The sequence below is a fragment of the Mixophyes fleayi genome, chromosome 3 (genome assembly GCF_038048845.1).
Source record: "Mixophyes fleayi isolate aMixFle1 chromosome 3, aMixFle1.hap1, whole genome shotgun sequence".
Lineage (NCBI taxonomy): Eukaryota > Metazoa > Chordata > Amphibia > Anura > Limnodynastidae > Mixophyes > Mixophyes fleayi.
The window spans coordinates 118,040,801-118,064,561 of NC_134404.1; the positions used below are offsets into that span (position 1 = coordinate 118,040,801).

At 37.3% G+C, this 23,761-nt stretch overlaps 1 protein-coding gene across 1 annotated transcript in view; it reads right to left on the reverse strand.

Moving 5' to 3' along the window:
• Window positions 1-23,761, reverse strand: part of DLG1 (discs large MAGUK scaffold protein 1) — a 150,511-nt gene that overhangs the window by 14,225 nt on the left and 112,525 nt on the right. The window contains 5 exon segments of the mRNA XM_075202242.1: window positions 1,056-1,155; window positions 9,215-9,284; window positions 11,756-11,932; window positions 19,720-19,834; window positions 21,706-21,808. Of these exon segments, the coding sequence (XP_075058343.1) occupies window positions 1,056-1,155; window positions 9,215-9,284; window positions 11,756-11,932; window positions 19,720-19,834; window positions 21,706-21,808 (565 nt within the window).

Below are 23,761 nucleotides of genomic sequence, written 5' to 3' on the forward strand. Positions count from 1 at the left end.
TAGAAGTTATTGTCTGAATGCTGTATGTAAAATACACTCGCACTGAAAATGGAGCCTGTGCAGGATTTAGGAGAGGATTTCAATGTGCCTTTTACTACAAAGTGATAGTCACTACATGGGGGTGGGGTACAATGTCTCAATGTAATACAGACTTAATTTGGGGAAATATGGTGCATCAGAAGCATGATTAAAACAGATATAAAGCTATGTGTTTAAACATGTTATAATATAAAATAAGGCCTTTTTGCATTAAAAAAAAGAAAAAGAAAAAATTAAGGCCAGGGGATCATAGGGATCATTTAGATCTTCATTATTCCAGTATTTCTTTCATGGTGTGTAAAAACTAACCATGCCAAAAGTAATGGCCACTTTGAAGAGACTTTAATTTTTATTTTATTTTTAAAATGAACAAATGCAAGAAATCCTCTATCTACAGAGAGAAAAAAAAAATGATATGATTGGTAATTCAGGTGGTGGTTTTTCTGTCACTTACTCAGGCCTTTTGATCCCATGTCGTCAGGGATCTCCTGTAGTCCCAGAGAGCAAACAAAAACAAAAATAATCACAGAGAAAACACTCGTCAGTAACATATACAAAAATGGCGCTACGGGGGAAAAGGCATTTCCAAGCACAGGAATAGTTCAGACGCTGTCGCGAAGATTTGAAAACAAAGAAAGCTTCAGCGTCACTAACCCTAACATGCAGTAGTTTTTGATAATTTTCCAATTTGATATTCTACCATTTAAACTAGTTCTAGAAAAGATTTTTTTTAACAAATAATTTAAAGTTATTACCTTGCATAATACAGTGCATGCTTTATGGAACGAGCTAGCAAACACTTGTTAATGTACACCATTACCCTTCTGCAACCACGCTCTACATTCCTAGCATGCACTGAAACACTCAGGTAATTTTAAACAATTGTCGTAAAGGGGCAAATACTAATGTTTAAACTGAGAACCATCTAATGCTCTTGAAAATGCCTCATTTGTAACACCCTACTGCAAACTAGCAAACCTTTCTAGCGCTTGCCCCATTATACTCCACATACTTACGGTCAATATCACTGGTTTCCATCTCACTCTGGTCCTTGTTCTTGTAGAATGGAAATTTTCGGGAAAAGAGGTTCTTTTTACGCTTGTCATTGAATGACTGCTGAAGAAGAAAAGGAGGGGCAAAACAAAGGATGTCTAATGTCCGTGTGTACAAATGCCCCGCACTAGCAGATCAGTGGATGCTGACCAGTGTTTCCACAACATGCAGCTTAAATGTCAAGGGACTTCCACATCAAATATTGCATTGAACAATCTGTAATGCTGGTTTCCAGTGTTATGTGCTTGTTTTGCGAATAAAAGCCATGATGCAAAATTGAGGGTACAGTAATAAATGTCTCTTAAATATTATACAAATAACTCCTACAATGCAAAAAAATAATAAAAAAATAGCAAACATGTTTGGGTATATTCATTGGGAGAAATCCTGAGCTTCTTAGTGGCAGGCTCACTAACCGGTCTGCCTCAGCACCGAGGACAGTAATATCAGATAAACGGAAAGGTCCTCCATACAATTTATTGTAGCTAAGTTACCAGCATTTGTAATCATGGTACATTTCTGCTTGTAGGTATGATCTTTAAGGTATTTTATGTTTTAAGTTTAACTACACAAAGGCCTAGAACAGTGTTTCCCACACCCAGTCCTCAGGCCCTCTAACAGTGCAGGTTTTCCAGGTCACAAGTGAAATAATTATATCACCTGTAGAGCTTTCAAAATGTGTCAGTGATAAATGAATACACCTGTGCTTCAGAAAAGACATATGGAAAACAGGCACTGTTAGGAGTCCCTGAAGACTGGGTTTGGGAAACATTGGTATATAAAGTCTGGATGTCTTCACGCTTTCTTAAAATTAACATCTCCAAAACTGAACTCATTGTCTTTCCCCCAGACTCCCTTCCCACCATGACCTCTCTATAATTGTTAACAACTCCACTATCTCCTCTGTCACCCAACTCCGCTGCCTAGGAGTCACTCTTGACTCCTCTCTGTCTTTTGCCTCCCACATTCAATCCCTTGCCCAAGCTGGTCGCTTCCAACTCCGTAACATTGCCCGCATCCGTCCTTTCCTCTCTCAAGATGCCACCAAAACGGTCATCCATGCTCTCATCATCTCCCGCCTCGACTACTGCAACCACCTCCTTACGGGCCTCCCCTGCTCCCACCTCGCCCCCCTCTGCTCTATACTTAATGCGGCTGCGAGACTCATCTTCCTCTCACGCCGCTCCTCCTCTGCCTCCCCTCTCTGTCTTGCCTTACACTGGCTCCCCTTCCCCTACAGAATCCTTTTCAAACTCCTCACCACCACTTACAAGGCTCTCTCCCAGTCTACTGCCCCTTATATCTCTAACCTCCTCTCCATTCACACTCCCGCCCGCTCCCTGCGCTCGGCCAACGATCGCCGTCTCTCCTCCACTCTGATTACCTCTTCCCACTCTAGAATACAAGACTTCTCCCGAGCTGCCACCCTTCACTGGAACGACCTCCCTCGCTCCATCCGTCTCTCACCCAATCTGTGCTCCTTCAAGCGGGCACTTAAAACTCACCTGTTCCTTAAGGCCTACCAACCATCCACCTAACCGCTCACCTCTTCTGTTTCTCCCTGGCTCCTTTTTACTCTCCCCTTTGCTTCACTGGCTCCCTCTTGTGCCTGATTTTGTCTACCCTCCCTTAGGATGCAAGCTCGTATGAGCAGGGCCCCTCTCCCCTCCGTCTTTACAGTATTTGCCTGCTTGGAGTTTCTGAAGTTCTGGTACTTTGTGTTTATTGTTCTGTATTGTTTTACCCTGTATAGTGTACTGTTTGTGCTGTGTACGGCGCTGCGGAAACCTTGTGGAACCTAACAAACAATAATAATAATAATAATAATAATAATAATAATAATAATAAAGTGAGAATAACTACTTGTGGGGCAGCAGAAAAATTGCTACTTTTGTTTTTGTTCCAAGCAGATCACTTGCAATTTGTTAGGTAAGAAGTGGAGAAGATATCTAAATTTATGAATTGAGGTGAGAGTGCATTCACAGGTAGGTATTTATACTATAATCACATCTCGTTTCAGAAGACTGCTTTCAATACAATGTGAAACAAATTTTAGTATGGATTTAATTCTGTGCCTATGCATATTTGGTTATCTATTACATTTATAGTTAAGATGATTTAATTTATGGTTTATCCCAATTGTAGATAGTGTATGAGAACAAAAAAAAAATTGTGATAAGGATATATTTACGTTCAGTGTTACAGCTTTGGATTTTGTCATTGTAAATGTATACTTTGACACCTTCAGATTTAATCTACAGTACCAGCACCTACTCATAGCCTGTTATCAACTCTTTCACAAAATAAACACCTCACATAAGGGTGAGTGGACAAGCTTTTATTTTTTAAGGCACAAACTGGCCACCTTGTTTACTTTCACTTTCTTCCAAATATATATATATATATATATATATATATATATATATATATATATATATATATATATATATATATATATATATATATATATATAAACTTCCTTATTTTTTTTATGTCCTTGTGCCATGTTTTCTTGCACAAGAGTGCAAACTGTCCACCAGAATGCTCATATTTGAAGTGTTAATGCCCCACTAGTCACCACAAAAATGTGGCAGATTTAACAATTCACGGTCTATTGTATCAGAAATCTGTGCAATGTTCTAATGAATGCAGTTTTCATATTCTTGTACACACAGCCTTAAAGGGCTTCCTCACACAAATGCACAGGGAAAATGGAAAAAAAAAAACACAAAAAATGCACGCATTAGACTCCTTTTTAAACACTTTTCCATGCGTTGCGCTTTACTATTGTACCGGTAGTGAGCATTACCGCATGAAAAATACGGCATTCAAATTTCAGAATGCAATGGTGGGAAAGAGCTCATAATTCACTTTCACTAATGTCATAATACAGGTTGAAATTGAATGAATGGCGTCTCAACAGCACATAAGTGTGGACAAACCCTTAATGTGCAGTTTTTTCTATCCAGAACTTATTTTAACAGTATTCCCCAGCTGGAGGTGCCACAGCATTCTGTAAGCATTACAGATTGTTTCATTGCAATGACTCCCATTTCATTTTAAACTACATGTATTGGATATATGGTCTGTCCATCAACAAAAAAAAAAAGAAAAAAGAAAAAGAAAGATTGTCAGATATACAAAAAGCCCAGAAAAGGTAGGACGTTAATTAAAACTGCTAGTTACCGAAGCTTTGTGTTAGTAATATTAAAGTCCACCAGACGGACATCAGGAAGCAAGAAAAAAGGAAACCCACAAAAAAGGATTGCAACAAGCACAAACAAATGTATTTACATATTAGGGTGTTGCTGCACACTAGTAGTGCTAAATATTAGATAAGCTACAAGCTACACTGGTGTATATTATACAAAGCATGGGCATGATAATATCCATAGCAGCGCATATAGCTGCTAAACAGCCCAGTGACACAAGGAGCCTTGTGAGATGCAGGACTCTAGAGCTTACAGAATATGGGCGCACCTATATAGACTAGCCTAGGGGGGAACTGTGCACATTTACACTGTTTTCTCCTGCACACAGCAGTCATCACAGACAAATCCCAGGTGGCAGTGGTACATTTACTGTACCTTGACTAAATTCTGGGGGACATATTCAATTAGCATTCGCGCCAGCGATTAAGCGAGGCAGCACGGGTCCAGACACTGCAAAATCGTGGATGTCTGTGCGCACCCCATAGGGTTTCGAGGGGAAATAAGTGATGTTGAGGTACCGTAATACCACTTTACACGCGCAGCCTCGCAAATCCTAATTGAATATGCCCCTGGAAGTCATTTCTATTGGTTGCTTTGACTGGCCTTTGAATCTATTTTGTCCACCCTCATATTAAGAAAAGGCAGTTATCAAATTTTAAAACTCTGTGTTCTATGTGATCTATGTTTAGCCACACCTTAAGTCCTGGAAACTTTTTTTTTTTTTTTATGAATGTGTTTTTACTATGTCAGATGAAGACGAGAACAAAGATTGTTGAGCTAAGGCACATCTTGGAATGTCAGATCTAGTGAAGTGGGTTTTATGAGTCTTTCCCACAAACCCTCTCTTTCCCCCTCAGACAGAGCAGACAACACATGATTATTTAATTTCATGAAAGTCAGTAATGCTCTATTATTAATATTCTATCTTTTAAAACAAATAAAATGAAAAGAGGGATATATCAACTTGCATTTTATAATTTAGCCTAGTTTCTCAACATAAGCACAGACAAGAAAGCAACACAGTAGTACTACAATGAAAGAAAAACAGGACAAAAAGAAAACAAAAGACAAAAGGGAGTTGAGTTATAAAAGAAAGCAGTTCTCTATCAATGGCAAGCGTAGTTTTTTTCAACTCATCTCATGCGTTTTGTGGTGCAGTGTTAGTACACAGTGTGTGTACAAACAGACATTCAAAGAACAAGGACATCACTCAGTTAATTTAGTTAAATAGTTTGCAATCATTCCTATTACATGCCGTCAAAATAAATCTTCTAAAAGCATACATAACTTTGGATATTTAACAATCTAACATTTTTCATAAGAATAAAACAGACACAAAAGGAAAAAAAATAACCCCAAAACAAACATGTATCATGAGAATATAAAAGACCATTTTAACTTGTTAGCAAATTATACCATATATCACTTCTAATACTTCACATCATTTAAGTTTGTACTTCCTTTTCTCAGTCTTAAAGAAAACTAAATGTATGACAATCCAACACTGATAAAATAATGCATGGGACAAAGTAGACAACTGTCACAATTTTAAACCGATGCTGCATTGCCCGATTTAAAATCATTTCCCGTTTGAAAAAATCTAAATATTCCTTCAGGAAAAAGATCTATTTGTATACACTTAGCCTCCAGCTGAAATAAACATTTCCAGAAACAGATAACCATTCAATAGGAAGATGTAATGTTTCAGTAGTTCTGATCGTGAAAAGATTTTATGCTGTGCAATTGATATTTCCTAATGTTTGTGATTGCCAAAAGATTAAAATTTAATAAGCTATGTAAAATAGAAACTTTTCATATGGCACTTTTTATAATGAAATGATTGCATGATTTTGATTATAATTTAGTGTTTTGTGCTGCAGGCTATAGAGAAAGTTTAGATGACAATTAAACCATTACAGTAAACCAGAAAAACAAATATACTAAAGAGAAGCAGAAAAAAGCAGAAGTTTGTAATTTAAAGCTGCAATGCTACATTATTTTTCCAGGATGTCATAAAAAAACACAGTCTTCCATCTGCAAATGCACTATGTGGGGAAGACTGATGGCTGTCACTGCAAGGCAGTGAGTCTCCGCAGCATTTCAGCACTTAGGCTTGTTCTCTAGCAGAGGGTCACTTGACCCGAGGCAATGAACTCCCTCCATCTGGATGATGGCAAAGGAAGAAGGGCATTATGCTGTGAACTAGCAAGGTAAAAACCTGATGCTTGGCTATCTATAAATTATATAACTGCAGCTGGATGGAAAAAAAAGGGTACGTATTAACAAACACTGGCATGTATCTTCTTATAGTAAATCAAGGATGTTAAAAACCCCAATATTTTTTTCATGGAATTGCAGTTTTAAATTATATGACTTCTTTAAAATGTAGAACTTGTTTTTTTTTTTTAATTGAAAGCAACATTATGAATTTCACCTAACACATTAGTAAATGCAGATTGAAAACAGCACCTTCGCTTAGCAAATTACAAAATCACAACATGCAAATTATCACATGCAGCATGTTCTTTTTCAGCCACCTGCATTTCCATAGGACAGTCATAAGGAGCTGAGTATTTGTTACTTAGAAGCAGCACCAATGAGTAAGATTAAAACCACTGGAGGAAAATTCTCCAAGCTCTTTTTGAACACCATATCAAACAAAATTTCTGTAAGTGTTTACACCAAACGGAGTCTCCATGCAATATTTTTTTTTTATTAGAAGTAACTGAAATATATACACAGTAATATATGACTATATTTGGGAGATTGACTCATGTCTGAAAGGCAGGCTATAAAATAATTGTAGTTTAACACTAAAGCACTCTAAATGCAGCATGTGACATATTTGTTAAGTGACATGAGCACCACAATCTTCACTACGCTAAACATTTGCATATAAATATGCTGTGATTTATCTTTTAAATCATTTTTTTTTTACAATTAAAACAACTGAAAATAAAATGTATAGAGCCAGCCAAACACTATCTTTGCCCCCTCCCTCACCCACGATCCTGCTCATATGTGCAATCCTGTCTCACTAAACAGGGTGTCAAGCATTTGGCACTACACACTGATTTGGGACTTCAAATGGCATTATGATTTCTGCAGTCTTCCACTTTATATGTGCTAGACTACATGGCAATTCTTAGCTCATTGAAACAGATGGATGGGAAGTACATTGTACAGACATCAATAAAATAATTTGCTTTCATGAATGTTGTCATTCAAACTAATCAATAGTTTTAAATGAATTAGCATTATGTATATTATAATATGAGTGTAAATCTGAAACCACAATCAAGGCTGCTGAAGTCATGAAATTATATTGGAAGATATATTGAGGTTATCCTAAAGAAATTACCACAACATATTTTTAGTTACACTTTTTTTTTTCCAAATGTCCTTACAGACATTGGCAGATTGGTCACATTAAAGAGTAGAGGGATCTCCATTCATTTAAGGCAAAAAATTCTGCCCTGGAAGTTACTTAATTACACTAGCAGGCCAATTTTGTGGCAGAAAGCAGGTTCCACATTCCACTCTACTACGACCAGCTCTGAAAATGCAGGGTCGGCCCAATTTCATCAGGGGTCACCTCCAGGCACATAGTAGCACAGTCATCAGAAATTCAAGTAGGAGCACTGGATGATTATTATTTTTTTAAATTGATTTTACCGAACTCAAAAGGTAAGGTACAGAATGAAAATGGGGGTTGGTAGAGGAAAGTATAAGGGTACATGTTTATTGCTATTTAAAGATACATACATAGTAATGCATAGCGTATACGAGTTCTCCAATATACACAATACTTTGTAGTGATTTCCCTTTGAATATTAAAGTTTCTATATAAGTGAAGGGGATGGGAAGACATGCGGGTAGGGCGAGAGGGGTATTTGTTTAGTAGTTCATTATGATGATAGATGGTGTGATGCTAAACCATCAAGTTTGTTTCTTTTAGTGTAATATTTTAAAATCTACAGAACTTAAATGAAGAGTATGGTGCAAATCCTCACCTGCTGAGGTCTATACCTTTCCTGGTATGTAATTGTTGCTCATCACTGGTAGGGGTTTTTAAATAGCTTTCTGAGATACCTGTTAATCAAGTGGCCAACAGCAGGTGCGAGAACTAAGTAAGCTCAAGCTCACTGCAGCAGGGAATCAATGGGATTCATCAATTACCATAACCCTAGAAGAAAAATGTCCAGCAACGAAAGCACTTTTAACTCAACCTTTTGTAACATGCATGGACTGTAACTGGATGTATGTAAAAGATATTTCATTTTAATTATAATTAATTTCTTGCACGTCAATACACAATATTGCAGATAAACTTACACAAATATCTGTTCACAGAACCAATGATGGTTTATTACCACAAAGATTTACAGTGTTACATAAGAACAGATATTTGTGTCATTTTGTTGGTGGTAAATTCCCAGTAATACAAGGATCTATACAATATTATACTATTTACTTCACCTGTAGTTGCTCAATGTTTACTTATGAAGAAAAAAAAAAAAGTGTGTGTGTGTCTATAGTGAATGTTTCACCATCACACAATGAATTTCTGATAGCTTGAAAGTCCATTAAAGTTACTTGCTGTATTCATTGTTTGACTAGTGTTTGGCAAATTATCAGTATGTACTGGCATCATATTCAGGCTTCTGTGGTTGCAACCCACTGTGACCACACAAGCTGGAGCAAAGTGCCTGTATATATGAGCCATTACACAGTTTAAAAACTAATTTGTACAGGTGACCCAGTAAACATGCTGCATAAAGACTGCAAATTGAAGTAAAATATATGGCTGAAAATAACACACCATATCTGAAATTAGCCCGCTGACAGTCATTTGAGCAATGTCGCATGCACAACATACTTTCCTATTTTGGTTAATCTGAGCTACTTACCCCTTTGTCTCCTCTTGCTTTTGAATTAAACTTTACAGTCTTCAACCTAGCTCGCTCTTTTTTCTCAACCCTATTGAACAGAAGAATGCACTTCTAAATACAAGAGCCATAAGATAATCACATACATAGCAGTCCTTAATTGTACTCTTCATTTTTGTTTTTTTTAAACACATATGGGAATTCTGGTCTAAAAGCTTTCATTTTGGCTTAATTAAATAAGGCCATATACAAGATGAGCCTACTAATGGCTACAGTAATGGAGCCATAACTATGCCTGACAGCTAATGGTACACATGCAAAGACAAAAAAGGATACACCAAAGTGGTGTGATTAATATTTCAAAGGACACTATCAAAACTGTATATAATCTATATTTATGCTTAACTATAGACTGAAGATGAGTTTTTATGCTTTGCACAAGAGTATTAATTTTGTATTATTGTTCAAATAAGATGTTCCTACAGGTTGGTACTGAGATTGCCATCCTTGTACATTTGCTCTTTCAGTCTCAATATCTAATTACTTTTAACTATACTGTAAAAGCACAGTATATAACTGTATGACCATTAATGAGTTCATAGGGTTGCCTATCCATTGAGTGAATGAAGGAAGACACTACAAAGAGAAACAATTGCTTTGTAAATATCTTGTAGAGACACATCATGTACTTAAAAGGTGGTAATGAAGAATATGAAGTTAATATTCTTATTGCTTTCTGTTTAACACATGCTTATTACTAGTGTTTTCAATGCTAGTGAAACAAACATAAAATCAGTTTGACATTAGATATCATTGTTTTCTAGTGTCACCATTCCCACCAGTGTTTTTACTAGCTATTTTTGTAAGGATTTTTGCTCTATTTTTATATTTACCATCGGTAAACAAATTAGCAATGCCTTTCTTTCTAATGCTAGCAAAAATGCAAGTTAAACGCAAATTAATAAAAGCACATGTCAAATACTACCACTAAAAATCTGCAACAAAAAAGGCTGCCAGAGCGCACATGGCCTAATTCTGTTGCAATACCCTATATTAAAAAAATAAATAAAAATGTTTACATGTTGATGGTGTCCATTTAAAGAGATCATAGATTCCAAGAATGAGATCTCCATTTACACAGACTACTACTACTATGCAGTTGTGCCTGTTACATATAACTTGAACACTACAAGCACCATGTTTTAATCTGGTCATTCAGCCTTAACACTAAATGACCTGTAACTGGTAATATGAGAAGGGCCAAATAGGTCACTATAGAATACACAATTAAACAGACATGGACATTTTTGAAAGTGTAAAATGCCCTTGTTATAACATTGCGGCTTAGAGAACACATGCATTTCTGCCAATCATTTACATCTACCAGGTGCAATCACTGAACAGAGAAGTCTTGAGCATTAACAGCTTTAACGCAGAGTCACAGAGCTGCTCTCTAGAACTGAGGTTACAGGGTCCTGCATAAATCTAACCAATAGAGTGGCTGCTCTTTCCTCCCCCACATACTCAGAGATAGTGGCTGATTTCAAACAATTTCTAGAAACTGCATCTATGTTTGCTTTCACAATACATAGTGCGTGGAAAATAAAAAGGTCTCTAGAAGCACTGACCATTCTAATTGATCAGCCTCTGTCAGCAGGCTTCACCCTTCCCTAACACTGCACATTCTAGGATTACATTACTGTAGGCAATCCTAAACTTGCCTGATGAGGCGAGCTCAGGGAGGACAGAATCCTCCCGTGGAGCAGAAAGGCAATATCTTTTTTTTTTTTGGTTAGCCAATAAAGGTATCGGTCCCATAATACCTTTGTTTTTTGACACAACAGTATTCAACATCATGTGGGCAAACCACAAAGCATTTAATTTCCAGGGGTTCCATTGCATTCTGAAAACCAGATTGGGGTACCCCTAAAAATGCTAGCAAAGTTCAATTAGATCCCAATGACTTCTTTTTGGCACAGTAATACATTTGCCAATTATTTGCAGGCAAAATTGCAGCATTTTGCCAGCATAGAACTGTACACGCTCATACGTTGGTAGAAGTATTCTTTGGTTATTAAATTCCCATAATACCAGTGTCTGCTTAAAGTGTACATCTATACCTACTCCTCCTACATACATGTAGCTAGGGGTCCTACTTAAACTTGTCAGAAACTATTATTCCTTCTGGTCATATGTAGCCAATGATAACCTCACCCTGCCTGAAGCTATACACACACACACACACAAAGAAAAAAAAAAAAATCACGATCCCCGATAAAGATGCTCTCTAAATGGAAGTTCTGTACTTATGCCAGGCATTAATGGTCCATTAAAGTATCCTGTGTTAATAAAATATTTGAAAAGAGATCTCCGCTATAAGAAGTTAGGTTTACATTTAATGTGTCATATCAAATCTGCAGTGTATATTTAATTATTAGCAATGAACAATTTATGTATTTACATTAACAATAAAATGTATCTGCTATGCAGTATAGTTGCAATATTTGAGGGATATTGATTTAGCAGAGGAAAGGAAAAGAACCAATATACAATATACTGCACCTGCGCTTGCTAGGAATGACTCCAATCTCTTCACTTTCTCCATCTGCAGTGACTTGGCGTGCCTGCCACCATTCATCATCGGAGGCATTGACGACGTGAAGAATATCCCCAAACTTGAAATTAAGTCCTTGGCTGGGGAGACCACTGTCTTTAGTCTTGTCATAATCAAACAGGGCCCTAAATCATTAAAGAAGGCTTGTGTTTAAATCACAGTAAGAGACGTGGAACATATATACAAGACCAAACACTTTATAACAATTAAATGTATCCAGCTCCCTTTGGTATGGGGGAAAACTGCAGTGTCCAAATGTGCAAAGCTGGTAGATACTTTTCCATACAAACAGAATATCAAGCTGTAATTGCAGCCAAAGGGTGCTTCAGTATTGAAATAAAAAGGGGTGAGAACTCCTTGCTTATGAAAACATTTACCTTTTATTAATAGTTTTATATTTTCAAAATAAACGAAATAATGCCAAAGAGCTGAATACTTTATAATATATGTCAAGAGCACATTTTTAAAGTATAATCTTTTGTTGAGACTATATCAAACAAGAGTTTAGAAATAGTTATTTGTTAAAATCAAATATTCTCATGAATAAATAAAACTTAGTGTATCAGGAACATACATATTTTTTCGGACATGGAGGCTGACATAAAAACACTTAGGGGCATATTCAATTGACGGCGGGATCGGTGAAAATCCCGCGCTCAAAAAATATTACCGTTAATACGGTAATTTACTCGCTGGATTTCAGCTCGCAGCTCAGGGAGCTGAAATCCAGCAAGATGTTACCGTATTAACGGTAATATTTTTTGAGCGCGGGATTTTCGCCGATCCCGCCGTCAATTGAATATGCCCCTTAGAAAGCATAAAGTGCCTGCAAAATACAAAAATGCATGTGAGTACTGCAGCTTTCCTCACGGAAAGCTGAAAACAGAGGTGACACATCCAGCAGACCCTCTATATCATATCTGTAGCATGAGGAAGAGAATTATAAATTGTCCAGTGTTGAACCATCTTATTTCTTTTTGTGACATTACAGTTTTTTTTTACGTTGAGAAATGATTGAAACTTACAGATGACCATTGTAAAATTGAGGCAGGCTAATCACTCGATTCTCTGACCCGTTCACAATGTTATAAGTAAATGTTCAACCGAAATGTGGCTGCAAATGAATGTGCTACACAAATTTGATTTGTAAAATGTCTCAGGTTTATTATATGACAACGCTTTCTTCATACAATTTACTTTTATTGCTCCGAAAATGCCAAGTGAATAGATGATCATCATCATCATTTATTTATATAGCGCCAGCAGATTCCGTAGCGCTTTACAATTGGGATAGATAAAATAGTAAGTGTATATTGCTATATCAAGGAAACAATATATGTTCTTGTCTATTCAGAGACAAGCTTCACATATATTACTGCAAAAATAATGGCAAACATTTGCTGAGGCAACAGAAAAACAAATCTAGCATCCTGACCCAACTTCTTCTACCGCACACATGTGGGGTACAAGTGATGCATGATGACGAGTAAGTAAGGAAATAAAATAAGTTGCTCAGTGTCTTGATACAAGAGCTAGGCATGCTGTATGGCTAGAAGCACGCCTCCCAAGTGTACCAATTTTTGCGGGATGTGGCCATGCTATAGGTGAAATTGACTTATTAAAAATGCTGTGTTACTGGTTTCATATGTCAATAATATTATTCAAAATCTATCTTATTTGGCCCCAAAAAGACACTTTGTATTTTAGATAATCTCTGCTTCAGTGCCAAATCTTCAAAACAGGCGTCTCATGTTAAAAAGGTATAAATGCTTTGAAATTACACTTTATGCATGTATATTGCCACTGGCACTGTAAAGAGCTAAAAGTATTAGATCAGATCATACATTTACATTAACAAACACTGCATTTATAATAAAAACAGGGGTCTGTATAGGCAATTTATATTAACCTTCTCTACGCCCTAACATGTAAGCTATGGTGAACACCAGGCAATTTCCTCAGGTGTACATATATCATTTGGAGTTTAATATAGTTCAACTTTTGATCCGTTCTCAACTTATAGATGCAATTTCAAAATAAATATTAAAATAGTTACACATGTGAATATATTAAAGATATTTGAAATATTTTGGATAGGATATTATAGATGTAAGGGGTGCTTGACAAAATATGGCAAATATCACCCTTGCACCCAAGATTCCAGCACAGTATTTCCTCTTAGAGGTACACAAGCACCTGGTCTCTCAAAGTGAACTGGATTACGTAAGCATTACACAGGTTTTGGATTCGAAATGATGTGCTTTGCTAGGTTTGTAGCCATCACATTTAAGACACATTAGAGGTGTTAAGAATACATTCTGATCCCACAGAGGCAGGAAGTTACCGCCCCATCTCACTCTTAAATGTTGATTTAAAAATCTTTGCTAAGGTTCTTGCCAATAGACTGAGCCCGGTACTACACTCAATAGTTCACCCAGACCAAGTGGGTTTCGTCCCAGGTAGACAACCTTCGGACAACACTAGAAGGCGGATTGATCTGATTCATATAGCAATACAGACGCTCTCCAGGCTCTGGTGGTCACCTTAGTCGCCGAAAAGGCCTTTGATAGGGTCGCTTGGCCTTTCATGCAACAAATATTAGTTTCTATGGGAATTCAGGGAGACTTCTGTCATTGTATCTCAGCATTATACCATAACCCAACAGCCTCAGTATTAGCCAATGGCTTCCCCTCTACTCCTTTTACTATACACAATGGCACCAGACGGTTGCCCGCTTTCCACCCTTATATTTCCCCTCATTATGGAACCCCTTGCAGCACTTATACGAAACAACCCCGATATTACGGGTATACCAACCTCCACTAGAGACCATAAAATTGCTTTGTACGCTGATGATGTCATCTTATCACTGACTAATCCTCATATTACGCTCCCGAATCTTATAAAAGAAATTGACACATACAGCTCCCTATCTAACTATAAGATTAATGCTGACAAATCCGAGATTTTGAGTTTAAATATTGCGTCCGCGGAAACTCAGACACTCAAAACTAACTTTAAATTTAGGTGGCAATCTAAACAACTCAAATATCTAGGCGTATACCTAACCAAATCTTACTCCCAACTTTATGCTGCTAATTTCCCAAAGCTCATTAACACAATAAAAGCTGACCTCATGCAATGGTCTAAATTTACAGTCTCCTGGTTCGGCCGTATAAGCACTATAAAAATGAATATATTACCCCGCCTCCTCTATTTATGGCAGACCCTCCCCATTCATGTCCCCACGCATGTACTTAAAAACTTACAGCAATCCCTGTCAAAATTCATATGGGCTGTTCGTAAACCAATAATCCGACTTCGGCTTTCATTTAAGCACCAAAATATAGGAGGTCTAGGTCTACCCAATTTAACAAAATACTATCAAGCCACTCATTTAGTGCAATGCGTCCTTTGGCACTCTCCCCCAAATTGGCATGTCTGGACACTTATAGAAGCTGATTTACTTAAACTATACTCCCCCTCCTCGTTACTTTGGACCAAGCCCCAACACAGAACTAAACACTTAAACCATATCCCCACAGCTAAATTCTCATTAGCCATTTGGGATCAAGTGACACGAACTTATGAACTTCGTTCCCAATACCCGCTGTTCGTCCCACTATGGAACTCCTCTGATTTCCTCCCAGGGAAAAATCATAAAGCCTTTCATCACTGGACTAGCCACCATCTTCTATTTCCATGGGACATTGCTCCCATGAACATCTTCCCTACATTTGCGGAACTTAAAAAAAAAAAAAAAAAAAAAGATACAATTTTCCCAATTCAATACCTACAAATTAGACACTTCTACAACTCCCTACCTAAACCAGCCCTCACAGATCAGTGCTCTCCCCTAGAATAATTCTGTAAACACCCAATCTCAACGAGAGGCCTAATATCGACATTATACCATTTAATAAATAATTTTGGCCTTCCATCTAAAGAAGCACATGAACTCGCGTGGGAGAAAGACGCAGGAGAAACTATAGATCCTAAAGAATGGACCAAGATTAGAACCAATCTGGCTAAAACCTCTATTTCCGTTCGAATCAAAGAAAATTCATTCAAAATTTATAGTAGATGGTACTTGGTCCCATCGCGTCTTCATACTATATTCCCAGCCTCCTCGGACAGATGTTGGAGGAAGTGCGGTTGTAGGGGCTCCTTGCTGCACGTTTGGTGGTCCTATCCCAAGAAAATTTCGTACTGGCAACAAGTCCATAAGCTGATATCCTCCATTACACATTCAAATTCCTGATACGCCTCTCTTCTCATTACTCCCTAGACCTCTCCCTAATATATCCCGCCCAACCCAAAAACTAATTAGACATCTACTGAATGCTGCTAACTGCCTGATTGCTTCGCACTGGAAGAGCTCGATCCCGCCCTCACTTACTGCGACCATAAATTCTATCTGGTCAACATACCGCTTGGAAAGTATAACCGCCACCCTCAACGATACTCCAATTCAATTCAAAGCTGTGTGTAACCCTCGGACATCCTTTTATGAAGCAGAACCGCCCCTTTCTACCGTTTGACATTCTCTTATATTAACTTATTATCTACATACTTTTTCTTGATTGGAGATGACTGACTAAACACACCAGTCTCTTGTACCAGTGACCATAGACAAATTAATTTACCTTTTTCTTTTCCCCCTCAGATACCTCCCTTCTCTTCCCCCTGTATGTCTCCCCCTCACCTACAAGTTTTTTCTCTTTCAATTGTATACACCAATACCACATTTGGATATTACTTCATTACATTTATTATGCGTTTATAAATGTTGTTAACATTATATCCTCATGTAATTATGTCCTACTTCACGCATACATCGTCTTGCTGATTTTACATACATGTAAACTTGTTCAAATTAATAAAAAATTTTGTTTAAAGAAAAAAAAGAATACATTCTGAACGGCAATCCGATTTCTTTGCCCACATTTTTATAGTGTCCCTTGAAAGTAACAGAATAATGAGTGGGCAGCACGGTGGCTAAGTGGTTAGCACTTCTGCCTTACAGCACTGGGGTCATGAGTTCAATTCCCGACCATGGCCTTATCTGTGAGGAGTTTGTATGTTCTCCCCGTGTTTGCATTGGTTTCCTCCGGTTTCCTCCCACACTTCAAAAATATACTGGTATGTTAATTGGCCTCTAACAAATTGACCCTAGTCTCTCTGTCTGTGTGGGTGTGTTAGGGAATTTAGACTGTAAGCCCCAATGGGGCAGGGACTGATGTGAGCGAGTTCTCTGTACAGCTCTGCGGAATTAGTGACGCTATATAAATGATGATGATGATTGTTTAAGATCATTTGAATTGCAGGCCTTAAGGAAATAAAAAAAGACGTAATCTGCCCAAACACACAGTTTATTAATTGTCACTCATGATTCGTGGTATAGAGGTAAATATAATGAAAGGACCGCTTTACAAGCCCCAAAAATACTTTATAAATAATGACTTGGATTTAAAAATATAAATGTTTTGGGAAGAATACAAGTGATTATTGTCTGGAGCAGTTACGAAATATCAAGGAGTGGAAATAGGCCTATTAAGTTACAAAGCCGGTAGTAAATAGGAGACATCAAGACTTAAAAGAAACAATGATTATTTTTTTTTGCAATTAAGATTCTTCATTTTTAAAGTTTTTATTGTTTTTGTTGATTAATACCTGTTGTCATTATCAAAGGGTCCAATAAGACTGTTTCTGCATGTGATTATATAAACATAGGTGTGCGAATTAACATAGCTTCTACATTATATAAAGGTCTCTTGGGCACTTATGATTTGTGTTAACATTTGAATCTCATGAGAAACCATGCTTAAAGAATAATTTCATCATAACTAAGCAAATGATACTCCCAACTCCACACTTTTCCTCAAAATACTATATATGGCGGCTCTTACTGATTATCTCTTATTCAGCCAAGTAAAGACAAGAAAAGGACAAGCTATGGAAGGAGTCATCACATTATATACCTTCCTGGTTGTCAGTTTTTCCTAACTTCCCTAGCTGCCTCTGAAAAATAACTATCTACAACATGGGAGGGAATATTAGGGCTGTCATGGAGTATTTTGAGGAAATGAATTTATTGGCATGTGTAATTTGCTTATTTCCTCTCCCTACTGCATAGCAACACTTAAGTATGGAGAACCCATGCAATACCCTGGAGTGTGTTTAAAGGAATGATCAGTCTCAACAATAGAGATCCTGCATACAAAAATATTTATTGCTCAACAGCTCGGAGGATTCTTCTTCCAAATTGCATGTCTGTTGCTGTGGACACATCCAGGAGGTAGCGACTGAAGAAAGTGAGTAGCAAAGTCCAGCTTGTAGCTCTGCATAAATCATATGTCGAAGCCTCAGTTTTATGCTTGTTGAGTAAGCAGTCAATATTTTTGGCATCTCTAGTTCATTCCTCTTACAGCCCTGTACTATTACTTGTAAAATCTATCTTATTAGTGTGTCTCTCTTGATGGTTTTTGTCCTTTGCATGGACCTTCTATGATTACAAATAGATAATATGTTTTCCTATATTCCTCTGTCTTTGATATACAGACCAAGATAGCTCTTACCAAGCCTAGTGTGTGTGTATTTTTCTTTCCCTTTCATCCGCTGCTTTTGGAGGAAAATCTGAGAACAATTTCCTGATTTATATGGAAAGTTGACACTTTTTGGTAAAATGTGTTAAATAGTTCTCTAAACCATAAGCTTAATTGTGGAACAAACTTATACTTAAGTGTATATTTGCATCCAAAGGGTTAATCATTCTGGCCCTGCACCAATTTAAAAATGTACTCCCAACTTTGTAGTAGACTTTTGAAGAATCTTTCTTTCCTGTATGTAGTAATACTTCAGTTACTTTCTCGTAGACTTATTTGTTTTTGAGTATTGACCGTTCAATTACCAGGCCCTCAAGGAAGGAGTTTTGGGGCTTGGATGACAGATGGGCACTTGATGTAACAAATGGATGATGCCATGGTTGCTCTAGATACATTTCCCATATGGAATTATTGCTATCACTTCCACTCCCTGAGGGATATTGGAGGGAATAAATAACAGACTAACTACACATGCCCTCTCCTTTAGAATACTTGAGACAAGAGTTCTTTGGTATTTTTGTCGCCATTAGGTCTATAAGTGGTATCCAGGATTTTCTTGTCACCTTTTGAAACACTTCCGTTTATGCTGCATTTTCCTGGATGCATCTGATACTGGCTCCAGTCAATCTATTGTCTATGCCAGCTATGTGCAAGACTGTCAGGGATATTAGATTGTTTTCTGCCCATGCTTGAACCAGTGTTCTTTCTGTCATCATAGACATTCTCTTGGTGCCCCCTTGTCTGTTTAAAAATGCCATTTCTGTGCAATTGTCCAAGAATTTATTTAAATGTTTGTTCCACAATTGTGGTTGAAAAGGTTGAAATTGCTTGCCACACTGCTCATGCTTTTCTTTTCGTGACCATCCCCCTGAACAACCTCTGTTTGTAGATGAGCTCCCAATCCTATGGATCTTGAATCTGTGGTCATCACAGCTCATTCTGGCTTTGATAGTGGAACTCCCTTTCTTTTCAGTTTAACTACCAATTAAGTCGGAGATATTCTTATTGAGGACTACAGTGGTTGAACTTGGAACATCAACTGCTGAAGTTTCTGAAGTCTGTCCTCTGATATGGACGACAGACAATTTTTGTGCAATTATGACTTGTAAAAATTACAGTTTACAAGCCATATTAAATGGAAATCAGGTAATTAGGCAAATAAGCATTTCACCCTCCTGCTTAATACCCACATCTTAAAACATATTTCTTATCTAAAGATTCAATCATTTCTGTAATATTAAATGCCTACATTCAGCTTTATTTTGACACATACAGACAGAAAATATTAAAAACAGCTATGAGCTTACCGGACATATAATGATCGTTTCTGGCTTGTTCGAAGGGATCCGGAACCAGAGCTGACACTACTGTTCATCATTTGTTCCCTTAGATCATGTATTTTAGCTTCAAATCGACTATATTCTACAATAAAGTAAAAGCATAAAATAAGTAGCCACACTATTCAAATTACATATCCAAGTTTAAATTAGATGCTTACTGATTGCTTACTAAACGTTGCTGTTTGTATTCTGCATGATTTTAGGTTTGGAAGTGGTCTGGCTCTAGGATATAGGTTTGGAAGTGGTCTGGCTCTAGGATATATGTTTGAAAGTGGTCTGGCTCTAGGATATAGGTTTGGAAGTGGTCTGGCTCTAGGATATAGGTTTGGAAGTGGTCTGGCTCTAGGATATAGGTTTGGAAGTGGTCTGGCTCTAGGATATAGGTTTGGAAGTGGTCTGGCTCTAGGATATAGGTTTGGAAGTGGTCTGGCTCTAGGATATAGGTTTGGAAGTGGTCTGGCTCTAGGATATAGGTTTGGAAGTGGTCTGGCTCTAGGATATAGGTTTGGAAGTGGTCTGGCTCTAGGATATAGGTTTGGAAGTGGTCTGGCTCTAGGATACAGGTTTGGAAGTGGTCTGGCTCTAGGATACAGGTTTGGAAGTGGTCTGGCTCTAGGATAAAGGTTTGGAAGTGGTCTGGCTCTAGGATACAGGTTTGGAAGTGGTCTGGCTCTAGGATACAGGTTTGGAAGTGGTCTGGCTCTAGGAGAGTGTTGGCTAACCTGTGACACTCCAGGTGTTGCGAAACCACAAGTCCCAGCATACCCTTCCAGCAATAAGCTGCTATATATTAGCAACACATGCTGGGACTTGTAGTTTCACACCTGGAGTGTCACAGATTAGCCAACACTGGTCTAGGATATAGGTTTGGAAGTGATCTGGCTCTAGGATATAGGTTCTCCTTGTAACCTGGCAAAGCTTTTCTAGTAGCCAGTCAGCTGTTCTGATGTGGTGATAGGGTATAATATATAGGACTAATTAGGTTTTTAAGAAGTGGATATTTACATCAAACAAAATGTTGCAAAATGATCCTTTGGCAAACAAACCCAAACACACAATGGTCAGTCATCAATTCAAACATCAAATGATTTTATTCACTTGTACAAATTTCATTATGGCAGCGAATTTTCATGCTCAATATTTAAACTGGAATGATCCATGATCAATTTAGTTTCATTGTACATCAAACTAATTGCTTCATAACCAGAGAATATAAAATGTCTCAACTTAATGGAGGTGTGAAATAAGAAGCTTTAAGTATACCAATGTACAATACTTTATAAAAGGACATTGTAACCAGCAATAAATTATGTTAAATGAAAATCGAAGAGGCTATTGGGGATGATGGGTGCTGCATGATGAAGACTGGTATGGTATCTCGCAGTAGAGCTAAAGCAGCCGATGAGTAATTTGCACTACAACATTTACTGGACTCTAAATTAAGCTGGGTACACGCAATTATCATGATGATCACACAATTCACAACTGTTTGGTCAGATATGGCAAGAGTGTGTGTGTTTTATTGTACCAAAAACACATTGCATCTGTCGATTTGGTTTCTAGAACTTCCTAAAATCACATTCAAGGATGGAACGATGTCAGGTATCTGTATAGTGTGTACGGGGTCACAATCTTTTCAGCAGATGGTAATGAGAGATGAAGATCACTAATCTGAAGTTAAATTGAAAAGGTGTGTGCGCATGAATCGGCATGCTCATCTGGACTATCGTTGATGAAATCATTCGAGACTGAAGTATAAATGCATAGATGTGTACCCAACTTTATTAATTATGGCTATTCAAACAAACACTTTTCTCAACCATAAAAATAAAAATCATAGTCATCAAGTGCCATATGTAATTTTCATCTTAAATGGCTACTTAAGGAAATAGATCTGGTACGGAGATTCATGCAAATAGGGGAAAATAAAAAAAAACCAAAAACCTAGCATACCTTCTGGACGGTATTGTGCATTAATAGTCACGGTTTGGCCAGCATTCTTTAAAGCTGCGGCCGCTTGTTCATGAGTGGCTGCTCTGAGATCAACACCATTTACCTGAATAAAAGACAAACAAAATAACTCAATATAATGTGGTAAAAACAGCAGCTTTAATTTGTGCCATGTTTAGGTGACATGTATTACTTATCAGCTCATTACATTTTAGTCCATTGCTATTTTCAATGCCAATCTACCACCGTGAATTCAGTCGTTCGAAGTTGTGTAGTTTGCAAATAAACAATCTATGCACTTAAGCTACATGTTTTTATATTTGTGAGTAACACGGATAACAAAAAAAGTATAAGAAATGACACCTGAAACAAATGTGATCAAAACTACCAGCCACATTGTAACATGCATGGAATACAGTGCGATAAAAAAAAAAAAAAAAATCAGTAGATGAGTGACAATCATTATTTAATATTTAAAACCAGGCATATCAGGCAGGCTAAAGAGGGGTGAACAAAGTAGTTAAGAAATCAGGAGCTGGTTAAAATGTACAAGTCAACCCAACCCTCACTGTCATGAAAAACATTGTATAGTAACCGGTTAGAACATGCTTTCCTGTTTGTGTGTGTATTTTGCAGCATTGTTTTTACCTGGAGTAAGGGACTGCAAGTCTAACAGTGCTCTGAGATAGACAGTTACATCTATGCAAGAATATCTGGCACTCTTGAAGTAGAAAAGCAATCATGTGATGTAACAAAGTCCCAGGAATAAGAATAAATAATACAGTCTAACTATAGATCAGTGCATATCAGATTTTTTTTCTGGTGTTTTTCATTGCTTCACTGTATCAACTGTTATAAGTGCTGAATTAAAGTTTAAAATAACAAAAACAGAAACCTTTTGGCATCCTTTAACATCAATTTGCTGTCAGTAGTTTTTTATAGAACATGTTTTTTTTTCCCTCCGCATGCCTAGATCCCTTATTCTCCATGTCCAGAATACATTTACCCTTGAACATGCCCTACGACCCACACATTCAGCTCACATAACAGAATATATTACCAACTGTACAGACTTTATCCCTACAGTAATATTTTCATGGATGATATAATATAATTATTCCAAACTGCAATAAACCTAAAAAAAATAAATATATATAAGTCAAGTGGACTTTATATCCATACATACAAAGGAGAAGGAACTCTGAAGACAATTATTTGGTAATGGACAAACATATCTGCAGTGGTCTCAGACAATCAACTTAATTTAAAAGAGATTTCGTTATCATGTGCAGTTCTGATGGAATGTGATATTTCCAAGGATACAACAAATGCATCACAGAAGTAAGTTTCCCCTTACATTAGCCCTCCTGTCACATTGATCTACTTTCTATTAGAGAATGACACTCTTGCTATCTCCTGGCCTTGGGCATTATTTAATCCATTCTCCAGTCCCTTACACCACCATGTTTCAGACTCTAAAAATAAATAAATAAAAATCAATCTCTGGAATTTCTCTCTGTCTATCAGACAAGGCATGTATGGTATTTAAAAGAAGCTATTTCCCAAGAATTGATTTTTGTGAACATTGGAGAAAAAACAGTTTGAAACAAATATTCGCTTCAAATGAGAAATAAAAAAAACAAACAGAAAATACAGAAATAAAACTCAGATCATGGTTATTTTATTCCCTACTAGCAAAGCACTCCTAAAGAATACGGAAATTACTGCTTCTAGCTTACATATGCATACACATACATGGTGCAGCTATGCAGTCTATCCTCCCTGCTCTTCTGAGCATGCATGAGGGCCTATGCAGGTCAAGGTCTATGCTTGAGCAGACACTATAGTGGGTGCAATCAGTAATATCCCCTCAGCAGAACTATGGGACTGTCATACAAGACACACTCACAGTTCTGAACACACACACCCCTAAGCGCTGCTCCTTGCATTGACAACACTATGAAAGGTGCAGACAGCGCTCTGGTAGCAATTCAAAAAGGCACTGCATAAACAGATCTGTGGTCCTGTCCAATCAGTTCCTGTGTTGCTATAACCTAAA